The 13,347-nt window shown below is 39.6% G+C and overlaps 1 protein-coding gene across 4 annotated transcripts in view; it reads right to left on the reverse strand.

Annotated features, from left to right (window-relative positions):
- Positions 1-1,732: 1,732 nt before the first annotated feature.
- Positions 1,733-13,347, reverse strand: part of pcbp4 (poly(rC) binding protein 4) — a 123,987-nt gene continuing 112,372 nt past the window's right edge. For 3 of the 4 annotated variants that reach the window (XM_022682214.2, XM_022682213.2, XM_022682212.2), the window contains exons 14-15: positions 9,055-9,224; positions 1,733-4,955 (exon numbers count right to left, since the gene is read on the reverse strand). In XM_022682214.2, coding sequence (XP_022537935.1) covers positions 4,595-4,955; positions 9,055-9,224 — 531 coding nt within the window. In that variant the 3' untranslated portion in view covers positions 1,733-4,594. The other variant, XM_022682215.2, reaches the window with a different exon arrangement.

The following is a 13,347-nucleotide window of genomic DNA, read 5'->3' on the forward strand; positions in this document are numbered from 1 at the left end:
TATATCACACTGGTTCCCAACACTGGTCCTGGAGCAGGTAATGTGTTACAAAAACAATATAATGTGCAAGAATATGGGTCCTCAGTGACAGAGGAATCACTGGTATATCACAATGACGTTTGTCAATGAACAATAAATACATAAATAAATAGCACTGATTTATGACCAGGCTACTAGCGGTGGTGTGTAGGTGACCCTGCTGGGCTGATGTGATGATAGCAGTGGAGCGCTAAAGTTCAGTAGCCTAGCTGCTGGTTAACTAGTTAACTTTAGGGCATGGTATGTGTACAGAAAGGGGGCAGGAGGTGCAGAAATTAATTAATATTGTCCATTCCTTCATTCCTCTGTGATGGGGAGCTGAAATTAGCTCTGATTATTTTTTATTTGATTTATTTTTTCCGTTCCGCCTTAAATGCGGTAGCGCCTGCCGTCTGTTGCACCATTTAAGGTGGAACGGGAAAGTTAGCTAGCTAGCTAGCTACCGAAACGAACTACTAGCGAACTTTTTATGCTTGTTACGAAGAATTCAGCCATAAAACATCAAAACTACACAATAAACTAAGGTAATACAGTGCTAATCGTAATTTTTAACATGGAAAATACTTTCTTTGGTCGCTTGTTCCGCCATCTTGCCAGTCATTCTCATACCCCTCGGTACGAAGTGTGGGTCTGGAAAATCTCCGTTTGAAGGGCTAACTAGCCCTACCCCTTACCCCTACCACTTCATCCTAACAGGAATCGGGACACCCCTACCCCTTGACGTGCACGCGCAAAACAGAGGGGTAGGGGTAAGGGGTAGGGCCAAGGGGAGAAATGGGATTCACCCTTTGTTCTTGTAACCATTAAAAAACTATGATAATACCTGAATGATTAAAAATTCCTACATTTTATAAGATCTTCTGACAACAGGACAACGCTCATCCATGTACGTAGTTTAATCAGTTGTGAAAAACGTGTAAAATTAAATAGACCAATTTTTTAGGGTCCAAATTTAAGCTACTTTTTTATTGTATCCATCAAAGACCCATTTTTTTCAGAATAATAAAAAAATATATATTCCAGTGTTAAAGTTGTGGACACCTATTCTAAACAATGCTACCTTTACATACTTTTGTTCTAGTAACCATTAAAAACCAATTAAACACTTTTAAACACCAATTATTTAAAATGCAGTTTTTTTTATTTATTTGGTCAGTTTCAGTTATAAAAAATGTGTTAAAACTATTTAGACCCACACATCTGTAGTCCAAATATTTGTTGACACCCCTTTTATTAAATGCTACCTTTTGCTAATTTTTCCCTTAACCAACAAACAAGTTATCAAATTTTTTTACATGTAAAAAAAACAATTAAACATTTTTGAATGATCAAAAATTCTGAAAATTATAATGTTTGTTGTGTTGTTTTTTTTATTGTAAAAATGTGTTAAACTACATACACCCACACATTTGTAGTCCAAATGTTTATGGACACCCCTTTTAATCAATGCTACCTTTTGCTACTTTTTCCCATAACCAACAAAAAACACAATGAAAATTTTTTAGTTATCGATTTTTATGCTTGTTTTTTAGGGGTGTGTTAAAATACTTTTTTTTCCATAATCAAAAAACAAAAAACAATATTAATTCTTGAATGATCAAAAAAAATTTTTTTTTTTTTTCAAAAAATGTGTGATGCTTGTTTAGTCAGTTTCAATAAAAGACACGTATAAATGAAGAGCAGCCCACCAGGATCAAGTTAATACAGTATTGATTTTATTTTTTTTCTATGGCATTGATGAATGACGCGAAAACTCAAGAGTCACATTGGTGCCGGGGCGACACACGACGTGAAGAAATTCAGGATGCAAAAACGATCAAAACGGGACGTTTTGAAGAAAAGTAGTCAAGCAGTTGAACATTTCACACTGGATTCTGGTTTGGCCGTAGTGGAATCATCATGTTCAAGTGCAACGCTGCTGCATGGCATATAGTAACGCAGTGGTGGCTTTTTTTATACAGGTATACATGGTGGTTACGTGAGTTAAGGTTTGGAATGAAAGAGAAAGAGAGAGATAAAGAGAGAGAGAGAGAGAATGGATAGAATACAACAAATATATAGTATATATCACGTGTTTTTAACCACGTTTTGCCAAAGTTCAGGGCGGGGCATCGCTGCCCTTTACCCTTTTTCCTGCAGTTCACCTCATTCACTCATTGTTCTCCGTAGCCCTTTCCTCGACGGGGTGGTACTCTTTTCTTTTTCTGTTTTTCTTTCTTTCTTTCTTTCTTTTTTTGAGGGCTGTCAATGACTCGTGGCACAGGATACTTCGTTTAACCCATCAAGAGATGTTTTGCATAGACGCCAAGTTCAAGAATTCATGCAAATGAGAGTATGTGAGACAGTGGATATAAAAAAACAAACAAAAAAAAAACGATAAAAAAAGAGAAAATACAACAAAAAGAAACGAGAAAAAACGAGAACACAAACACAGGGTCGAAGTTTACCACGTCTAAATGATGAGAACACGAATGATGATGATTTATATCTGTGAGTCGTCCACGGCCACATTCAATTCATAACTGTATCTGGCTTTACAAAAATAAGTGAGTTATATATTCGTATATTTGTAAAAAAAGAAGAGAGGACTAAAATAGAACTGAACTAAAGTCTAGAATAGAATCTGTGGTGGATGAAAACAGTCATACAGACTACGATAGCTACAGTTGATGCACATGTACTAGGTTTAGGTCTGCAGTGTGTGTGGTGTTGCACATTTTTATAGTGCGCATTTATAGTTTTTAAATCATTTTCTGTACGCTTTTTGTATTGTCCAGTTATTATTATTATTGTTATATTGCTTTGCTGATACACACTGCTTCTGCTTGTTACCTTGAGGCTGCGTTTGTTTGTTTTAGCTAGAGAGTGTGTGTTGGTGTATATGTGTGTGTGTGTGTGACACAAAGTCAAAAAGTGAGTGGGCGGAGTCAACATGCAGCTTTAGTTTTCGGACAAGGCCGGTCACCATGCATAGTAGCCTCTGTCTGCCGTCTGCCGTCAGTCGCGTTTCTCAGCGTTTCTTGTTTAGCTTTTATTAGCATTTGTTAGCATTTGTTAGCTAAATAAAACACATCCTAGCTTTTTTTATATAGAGATTAGACTTTTTAGAGAGTTTCCAACATCACATCATCATATCATCATATTATCATATTATCATATCATCATATCATCATATTATCATATTATCATATTATCATATATCATCATATCATGGCAACATCCAACAACTTTCCATCCAACAATAGTAGTAGTCAATTAACTCGTATACTGTATATATAGGACCTTGAGAAAAGGTATGAGGGCAGGAAGGTCTGTGTACATTTGGTAATTTGTTTTATTTAATTATTAATATCCTTTCAAAAATGTCTATTTTTGTAAAAAAAAAAAAAAAAAAATTAAATTAATTTATTACATTTCTATTTGTTTTATGTTAAAAAAGTAACCTTTTTTTCTTTCCACTGACAAAAACAGAATGAAAAAAAAAAAACAAACAAGAAATGGCCCATTATTAAAATGTTAAAATTTCAAGAATTGTTTTTAAGATAAAAAAAAAAAAGAAACAAATAACCAAAAGTACACGGACCTCGAAACAACTGTTTTTGTTCTTTTTTTTAGTGTATGTGTATGTGTGTGTGTGTGTGTGTGTGTGTGTGTGTGTCATATGTGTGTGTCATTATGAAAAACAAAACATTGATTGCAACGAAAAAAAAGAAAATGACAAGTCGTAATAAATAAAATAAATAACTCGTTCTCAAATCAACGCAAAAAAGAAAAATACAACACATTAAAAACAAACATTAACACAAAGCGAGGTTTAAATCTGTTGTCTTCTTAAAAAGTCTTTTTTTTTTATACATCGTTTAAAGAGTCTTAAAAAAATGAGAAAGTTGTATACAGAAGCATACACACAGACATTTTTTGTATAAAAGCTGATACAGAAGTGTTTAGCATCAGTCGCCCAGTGTCGTAACTTTTTTTTACAAACTCAAAAATTCTTCAGTGGGAGTATTTGTAATAATATTATAATTGTAATTATAAGTGTTAATAAATAAGAGCAGACAATAGATGAGTATATTATTATAATCATAATAATAATAATAATGATAATAGTAACAACAGGAGTCAGGGGAACAAATTTAGGATCAGGATCAGGATTAGGATCAGGATTAGGATTAGGATTAAGAATAGGATTAGGCTATGGCTTTTTTGAGGCTTCTGGAGCCGGAAAACATAAATAGAACTAGATAGATGGATCTCTAAACAGACGTAAAGATAACGTCGTCCACGTACAGTGTTTTAGTGTCTTAGTAGTACCTTTTCCGGGTCTACAGAACAGTAAAGTGAAAAAATGTGAAAAAAAACAAAGAAACAAATTAAAAACGACAAAATAAAGAAGGTAAGTTCTCTGGATTACACGGCTACAATGGGCAGGAGAGGGAAGGAGGTCCGCTGAAGGAATCCCTCACCGGTTCTCGTCCCTGGAACAAGACCTACGTAGCTACGCAGGTACGTACGGAAGGTACAATTTTTTTCCCGTCGCTTTTCCCCGGCGAGATCAGTAGGGGGCGAACTTCTGTCGCTCCGGCTTCTTGATGCCGTTGGCCGAGGAGATCTTGGCGGTGTAGGAGGCCAGGGTGCCGTGGGCCGGGGCTGCAGCGGCGGCGGCGGCAGCGGCGGCGGCAGCTGTGGCAGTGGGCGTGGAGAGTGCCAGGAAGGGGACGGATTTCATTCCCAGGATGCTGGAGAGGGGGAGGGCATAGGGGGCGCCCAGGATGGGAGCGTGGGGCAGGCCGCCCATCGCTGCCAGGGCTGCGGCGGAGGACGAGGCAGGGGAGGCGGGCTGGGTGAAGCTCATGTTCAGGTCTACAGGGGTCGACATGGAGGAGGACTGGGCGGTGGATTTGGCGGTCTCTAAACTGTACAAGGTAGGGAAGGAAAGGGAGGAAGGAGGGAGGGAGGGAGGGAGGGAAGGAAGGAGGGAGGAGGAGGAGGAGGAGGGAGAAAGGTGTAGGGACGGAGGGTGGAAGGGGAGGGGACACGGATGGAGAAGGGTTAGAAGGTTAAATAAAAGACATGTTAAAGAAAGAAATTGAGAGAAAAAATGAAGAAACAAAACGAAACAAAAAAAAAAAGAAAAAATCATAAGAGAGGTGTGTTTTGCTGGAGGTTGCAACAGATTATTTGAGGGGGGACCTTGGCACTCATGGGGGAGGTGCTGTTTAATTTGGGGTGATGGCTCGGGTAGGGGCTTAGGGAAAAGAAACAAAACGATTTTAAATTCATTAGGATTTTTTCCCGAACCTGTACTCGGTGGTAAAGAGAGAGAGAGAGAATAAAAATGTGCATTTGGCAATACGGTATCCATTGCAAATGCAGGTGAACATTGGTTCCACCACACCTGACCACACCTGACAACATCTGACCACACCTGACCATATCTGCCTCGCCTTAAGGGCGAACGCTGACCTTAAGGTGACTGTGAGGTCAATAGACAAAATGAAGCAACGCGGTGTGTTCAATATGCAGAACTTCCTGATGCAATGCTCTGTAACGCGCCGTCTATTAAAGGATGTGCTATTTGACGCCAACCCCAATTGGGGGTGACTCTGGTAGACGACTGGAGCTCCAAGACATGAATAAACACTTTGAGATGAAAGAGTCTGATTGAATTAAGTCGTTAATGAAACATTGGCCTCTTTTCCACTGCAGAGCTGAATGGTTCTGATGAACACTGTAGAACCACAGACTGCGAAATGATAAAGAATCTTGGTTCTGAGCATGAAGGGTTCGGAATGGAACGCTTACAAGACAGTGTGAGCCGTGTTTTCTCAGGACGGTTAGCAGACCCTGCTCTGGAATGGTTAAAGGGCGTAACGACGATATGGGACGAGGCCGGTAGCTGGTGTACTAACCCTGCTGTAATTATATTGGACTAGGCCATTAACAGGCTGGCCATATGGGACGAGGCCGGTAAATGGCATTCTAACTCTACTGTAGCGATATGGGACGAGGCCGGTATCTGATGTACTAAATAAGCTGTAGTAATATGGGACGAGGCCGGTAGTTGTGTGTGTTCTAACCCTGCTGTAGCGATATGGGACTAGGCCGATAACAGGCTGGCAATATGGGACGAGGCCGGTAGCTGGTGCTCTAACCCTGCTGTAGCGATATGGGACAAGGCCGGTAGCTGGCTAGCCAATTGGGACGAGGCTGTTAGCTGGTGTTCTAACCCTGCTGTAGCGATAAGGGACGAGGCCGGTAGCTGGTGCTCTAACCCTGCTGTTGCGATTTGGGACTAGGCCAATAACAGTCTAGCCATTTGGGACAAGGCAGGTAAATGGCATTTCAACTCTGCTGTAGCGATATGGGACGAGGCCGGTAGCTGGCTAGCCATTTGGGAAGAGGCCAGTAGCTGGTGTTCTAACCCTGCTGTAGCGATATGGGACAAGGTTGGTAGCTGGTGTGCTATCCCTGCTGTAGCGATATGGGACGAAGCCGATAACTGGCTAGCCATATGAGATGAGGCCGGTAGCTGGTGTTCTAACCCTGCTGTAGCGATTTGCGGTAGCTGGTGTATTAACCCTGATATTTCGATGTTAGACAAGGCCGGTATCTGGCTAACTATTTGGGACGAGGCCAGTAGCTGGTGTTCTAACCCTGCTGTAGCATATTTAGCATATTTTACTTTTTAAAGTTAGCATGCTAACTTGCTAACTTTGCAAAATCAGGGTGGGAATCTGAGACCAAACACATTCAATAACATCCATTTTTTATACCATTATTACGAGACGCTGTGCACATTCTGGTCTTGATTTAGCAGCACAGTAAATGGAAAAAGAAACCGTAGCCAGTCTAACAGGGGTGCGGAATGGTACGCCGCTCGGTTGCAGTGGAAAAGAAGCTTAATATCAGAGTGGAGGGCATCAGAACTGCGTTCCTTACAAACCAAATTCACAGCATTTCACCTCATGATTAACTGCTCATTCAGATACAAGCAAAAAAAATCACCCAAAACAGGTTCAATACGTCGAAGAACACTGGAGTTATTAATAATAATCAATAATAATTAGGGGCTTATTAGGCTGTAATGAAGAGTCTGAGTCTGAGCAGCAGTCTGCTTGTTGAACACACCCGGGACAAGCATACATTTATTCATGACTCACTCTGTGAACCTTCTGATTCAGGACGGAGCAGTAAACACAGCTCCAGCAGCGTAAACTGTACAGCGAATATATCAAAAATACATCCAATTACTACTGAACCCACAGCCATACAACTGTATATAGCAACATTCTGCGCATAGCAACAAGGACGGTGCTACAGACGGTGCTTTGAATGATACCACAGAAAAAAAAACGTTTGATTAAATAAAGAACCAATTTTGTAGAAATATAGTTCTTTAAAGAACCAAAAGTGGTTGTTTTAGCCTTTGTAGCACCTTTGCTTTACTTTCCATAAATATATGTATGAATATGTGTATCTTAAATATAATTTTTACTACACATATACTTACTTTTTTATATTATATACGTAATTACACTGAACTATACTAGACTAGTGTAATAATTGTATTCCTAGATTTCTGTAATTAATTTTTTTCCATATTTCTATTGGTATTTACAGTGTTTTCTGATGATTAGAAATAAGGAATTTAAGAAATTAAGACTATAAAATCGCAGCTGTCCTGCAAAATCTTGTATCTCCACTAACGTGTATCTGTTACTGCACCAGAGATATTGCATGGTGGTGTTTCATTGTACTGTACAACCCAGTATAGGTATAATGACAATATAGTTGAATACAAAAGAAAAGAAAATAATTTAATTTAATTTAATTTAATTTAATTTGAATCTGGCAGCAAAGCTTGTATAAACTGTTTAGCAGGAACTATTCTATGGTCTTACAGCTTGACCAGTGTATAATTTTCCTGTTATATTAAATTAATATATTAGTTACACTGATTTAGGAGGTATAAATAGAAAAACTTTCATATTTATTTCCCACAAAAATGTCATTTGTCATTTTTTCTTAAAAAAAATTAACTTTTATAAACTAGAATCTGGCACAAAACTAGGGATTTACTAATTCACCTTTAAAATGAGCTAAATACTGTAAAAAAAGACCTGGTCCAATATAATTCATGTATTGTATTTAATCGCTGTATATAATATGTTCATTCTTTCTGATTTCACTTTTTTCATAATTTATGTCCAATTTTTTCTTTTTTTTTTTTTTTTTTACTTTTCTAACCTATAAAATTTGGATCTGGCACAAAACTAGGGTTTGAACAGTTTAGCATTTACCTGATAAAATGAGGTTATATTAAAATTCCACAGATTTGGGAGCTATCAATAGAATAGAATAGAATATAAAACAGAAATAGAATCTTTTTATCTATCTCTTTTTGTCAGTATATAAAAGTATATCTTTTATAGTGTCTAAATCTCATAATTAATGCATTAATAGGAAAGATATAATACAAATTGACCTGGAAGTTAAGATCTGCATTAAGATTTTGAAAACACAAGATTTTTGCGTGACAGCAGCACATTTTATTTAATTGCACATTTAATTGAACTCATGCTCTTATTGGCTGGTTAAAGAACACTAGCGTGAGAAGCACTATGAGGCGGCCCGAATGCTCAGCCAAACAAGCTTCTGGCTTCAAACACAGCCAATTAAATCCTCAGCTGGGCTTATTTTTTATTTTTGCCTCCTTTCCTTCACTCTGTCGCGGCACGCTGCCTCTGATTCGGCTACGGAAGCTCCCGGAACCTGCTATCAGAGTCCGGTCTGTAAGGAGAGATATTGATGGCTGAAGGCCTGCAGTTAGCAGATGGCCAGAGGTTGCGGTCCAGAAGCCGCCCTCTCTCCGGACGGATCTTTATCTAAGGCATTAGCCGCGGGTAAGACGAGACATTGATCCTGGATTAGCATGCGGGGGGAGGGGGAGGGCCTGCTACCGCACAGACACCGCTTTGGTTCCACCGCGCTGGCCGGGGTGGAGATGCTTACCAGGACGTGATGAGATACTGGGCCAGGTTGATGCTGATGGGGGAGCCGGTGATGGTGACGTGCCGGTCGCTGGTGCTGTCCAGCTGACTGCCGATTTTGATCTGAGCCCCGGATACCTGGCGGATCTCGTTGATTTTCGTACCTTGTCTGCCGATGATGGAACCGATCAGCTTTGAGAAGAGAAGAGAGAGAAGAGATTATAAATGTTGAATATTGGAAGCTAGAAGCTTTCAATCCATCCATCAATCCACTCATCTGTAATCTTATCCTGATCTTATCCCACCTTGATAACTCATATTTCTGGTTCTTTTCCTATTAATTTGCGACGCATAATGTAAATTTATTTAAAACCAATTTATACTTTTATACTTGAGGCCAATTTAAACTTGTCTGCCGATGATGGAACCGATCAGCTTTGAGAAGAGAGAAGTGACAGAAGAGAAACTCCATCTATCCACTCATCCATCGTTTTATCCCATTCTTATTCCACCTTGATAACTCATATTTCATTTTTTTCCCTATTCATTTGCGATGCATAATGTTAAGGCCAATTTATACTTTTATACTTCAGGCAATTTTATACTTGTCTGCCAATGATGGAACCGATCAACTTTGAGTAGAGAGTGAGAGAAAGAGAGAAAAGATGATAAATATTGAATATTGGAAGCTAGAAGCTCCACCATCCATCCATCCATCCATCCACCCATCCACCAATCATCCATCCTCCAATCATCCATTGTCTAATCCCGTCTTTTTCCACCTTGATAACTAATACTTCTGTTTTTTACCATTATTTTGTGATGCATAATGTTATAACCACTTAATACTTTTATACTTAAGTCCAATTTATACTTCTAATTATGCCGATAATGGAACCAATCAGCTTTAAGAAGAGAGAAGAGAGAGAAGAGAAAAGATTATGAATAATGAAGAAATAGCTGAAGCGCTAACAGCATCCACATGCAGGTAGAAGGTAGAAGCTCAATGCATCCATCTATCCACTCATCCATCGTCTTATTCCGCTCTTATTTCACCTTGATAACTCATATTTCTGTTTTTTTTTTCACTATTAATTTGCGATTCATAATGTTAAGTCCAAGTGGCGTGGCTTACTCACACCCTGCACGCAGACGGAAATCCTAAGGCATACCCTACATCATAGACCGATATACACCTCTCAAAAAATGTAACTACATGTCACTTGAACTTTTCTGAGGCATTTTCTTTGGAATATTTCATGAGTATGACTTCAAAACAGAACTATAATGATTATGAAGTCCCCAATAACAACTGATTAGTTTTTTAAAGCTAAAATACAGAATATCTTCATAATTCATTGTCAAACGGATCGTCTCTCAAATTGAGTCAAGTTTTATTATCAAAATATGTAGAACAAGACGCCGCTCTGGACCCCGTCTGTGCTGCTAAGTGGATATTGATTTTCAAACGTAAGTTCGGGACAGCGCTCGGCTCACGCTGAGCCGTTCTTCCAGCATCTAAACACACATTATCAGCTCGCTGTGGAGGGTTATGTAAGTCCTGCGATTAGCCGTGTGCAACAGGAACATCTGCTGAGTTAAAGTTCCTGAGTCAGAGCGCCGAGCCTGAATCTGTTCATTATCAGCCCCCGAAACAGCGGCGCGGCGACAGCGGTGGGCGGGGCTGTCTGCATGATGAGCCACTGTTAATAGGGGGGTTTGCTCGGTGGATCCGGGCGGTTGGTTTAAACCCACAACAGGTGATGAACTCTGACTCATCCGGCTCTTTATTTACAGAGAGCTGCGGTAAGCAAATGCCGCATTGCTCAGTTCCTACACCGCCCGCATACTTCTGACGGTTGGGGGGCCGAGCGACCCTATTGTCCCCCAACGTCACCTTGATTCAGAGCTTTCTGTACCTGATGAGTGACATCCCCTGGCCCTAAAACAACTGTTACGCTGTTTAAAGACAATTTGGGCAATTTGTAGTTCTTGCTAACAAAAAATGATCTGTCCTCCACAGTCACTGGACCTGAACCCAATCCAGATGGTTTGGGGTGAGCTGGAGCACAGAGTGAAGAAGACAAAGGAGCAACAAGTGCTAATAAACACCTCTGGGAACTCCTTCCTTCCTTCAAGACTGTTGGAAAACTTTTCATTTCAGGTGGCCACCTCTTGAAGCTCAATCAGAGAATGATGCCAAGAGTGTGCAAAGCAGTAATCAGAGCAAAGGGGGGCTATTTTGAAGAAACTACAATATAAAACATGTTTTTTTAGTTACATGTGTTTGTTCATAGTTTTGATGCTTCAGTGAGAATCTACAATGTAAATATCAGTCATGAAAATAAAGAAAACGCACTGAAAAAGAGAAGGTATTGTACTGTATATTATATGGTCCAGGCTTCAGTAGGTATACATGCGTGATGTTTAGATCTATGGCAGGTTTTCTCTGACAGCTAGCCTCAGCGTTTGGCCTGCGGGCTGAATGGGTGATGGTGTGGTGGTGGAGGGGGCCGGGGGCCGGGACCTTGATCCTGAGGGCCCGGTGTCAGGCCTGGACGATGATAAAGCGACCCCTCTGCAGACGCACTGGCAGTTTGGCATTTGTCTGACAGGCGGCTCACGCTTCTTCTGTTTTTTTTTTGTTCCCCCTCCCCGTCCCAGCACTCCTCCCTCACATTGAGAGCGTTCACGAGTGTGTGTGTGTGTGAGTGTGTGTGTGTGTGTGTGTGTGTGTGTGTGTGTGTGTGAGTGTGTGTGTGTGTGAGTGTGTGTGTGTGCGTGAGTGTGAGCATTCCTTTCCTCACAAGTCACCGGGCCGCTCCAGCTCCTGATTTGTCACACTGCTCTCTCCCTGGTGCCCCAGGGCTATTAATGGCTCAGCTGATTATGTTGGTGTCTAAGTGGCTGGTGGAAGATCGGCAGATCCCCCTGCCACCACAGCGTAGACCCCCCACAGCACCCCCCACCCCCCACCCCCCACCTCAACATCCGTTAATATTCATGCATTATAAAACTTTAAATTATTCACATTTCTTAATAATGCATTTTGTGCCTATATTACATTGTTATTTAATGTATAAAGTGTTTGGATGCGACTCAAAATGCTCAGATATCATAAAAACACAGATTTTCCTTTAAAGAGATGAGCTATTTTTATGTATTTCTATTTTCATCCTCTAGACACATATACTGTATAACCACTGAAGTGTGAACTGTGATGTAACAGTTTTAGAGTTTTGGAATCAGCCCGTTTTTCCAGCTCTGTTCCAGCTCACTTCCCTTTACTGACTTCTCGTTATTTACTACGCCAAGATTTTCAATTTGACATTTCATATTATATCTTGCTTTGATTAGTACTTTCTCTAGTGGGTCCATTTTTTAGGTATACATATAACCAGACTGTGATGTAACAGTTTTAAGGTTTTGGAATCAGTCTGTTTTCCAGCTCAGTGTTTGAAGTTACAGTTTGTTACTTCCATTTACTGAACTTTCATTATTCAACAACGCTAAGAATTTAAATTTAATATTTCATATTATATCTTGGCTTTTTGTTTTACCAGCTTTGACTAGTACTTTTTTAAACGTTTTTTGTGGGAGTTTATGTACATTTTTAGGCATACATATAACCAGTGAAGTGTGAACTGTGATGTAACAGTTTTGGGGAATTGGAATCAGCCTGTTTTCCAGCTCTGTTCTAGTTCAGTGTTTAAGGTTTATGTTTTTTTTCTTCCATTTACTGACCTTTCATTATTCAACTTCACACAAGATAAGCACATTTTGACGTTCTAGGGTTGCTTTAATGCTTAAGACGACACAACTGCATGTTCCAAAATCTACTATTGATTTGGTTTGGTTTTAGTCAAAAACATTTTTTGTTATTAAGATTGTATTGTTTTGCTTTGTATACTAATTTAATTCAATATTTCATATTATACCATGTTTTGTTTTAGCAGCTTTAACAAATACTTTCTCTTAGTATATATAACCAGTGAATTGTAAACTGTGATGTAACAATTTTGCGGTTTTGGAATCGGCTTGTTCACCTACGCCAAGGGTTGCTTAAATGTTACTTTTTAAAACAGCTTTTGTGGGGGTTTATGTGCGTATTTTAGGTATACATATAACCAGTGTAGACTATGATGTAACAGTTTTGGGGATTTGCATTCAGCCCGTTTTCCAGGTCTATTCCAGCTCAATGTTTGAAGTTTATGGTTTGCTACTTCCGTTTACTGACATTTCATTATTCAACTTCGCCAAGATAAGCGGAAAACTCGTATTTCATATCTACTCGAAGCGAAGACATGTGACCGCA

The sequence above is a fragment of the Astyanax mexicanus genome, chromosome 24 (genome assembly GCF_023375975.1).
Source record: "Astyanax mexicanus isolate ESR-SI-001 chromosome 24, AstMex3_surface, whole genome shotgun sequence".
In the NCBI taxonomy this organism is placed as follows: domain Eukaryota; kingdom Metazoa; phylum Chordata; class Actinopteri; order Characiformes; family Acestrorhamphidae; genus Astyanax; species Astyanax mexicanus.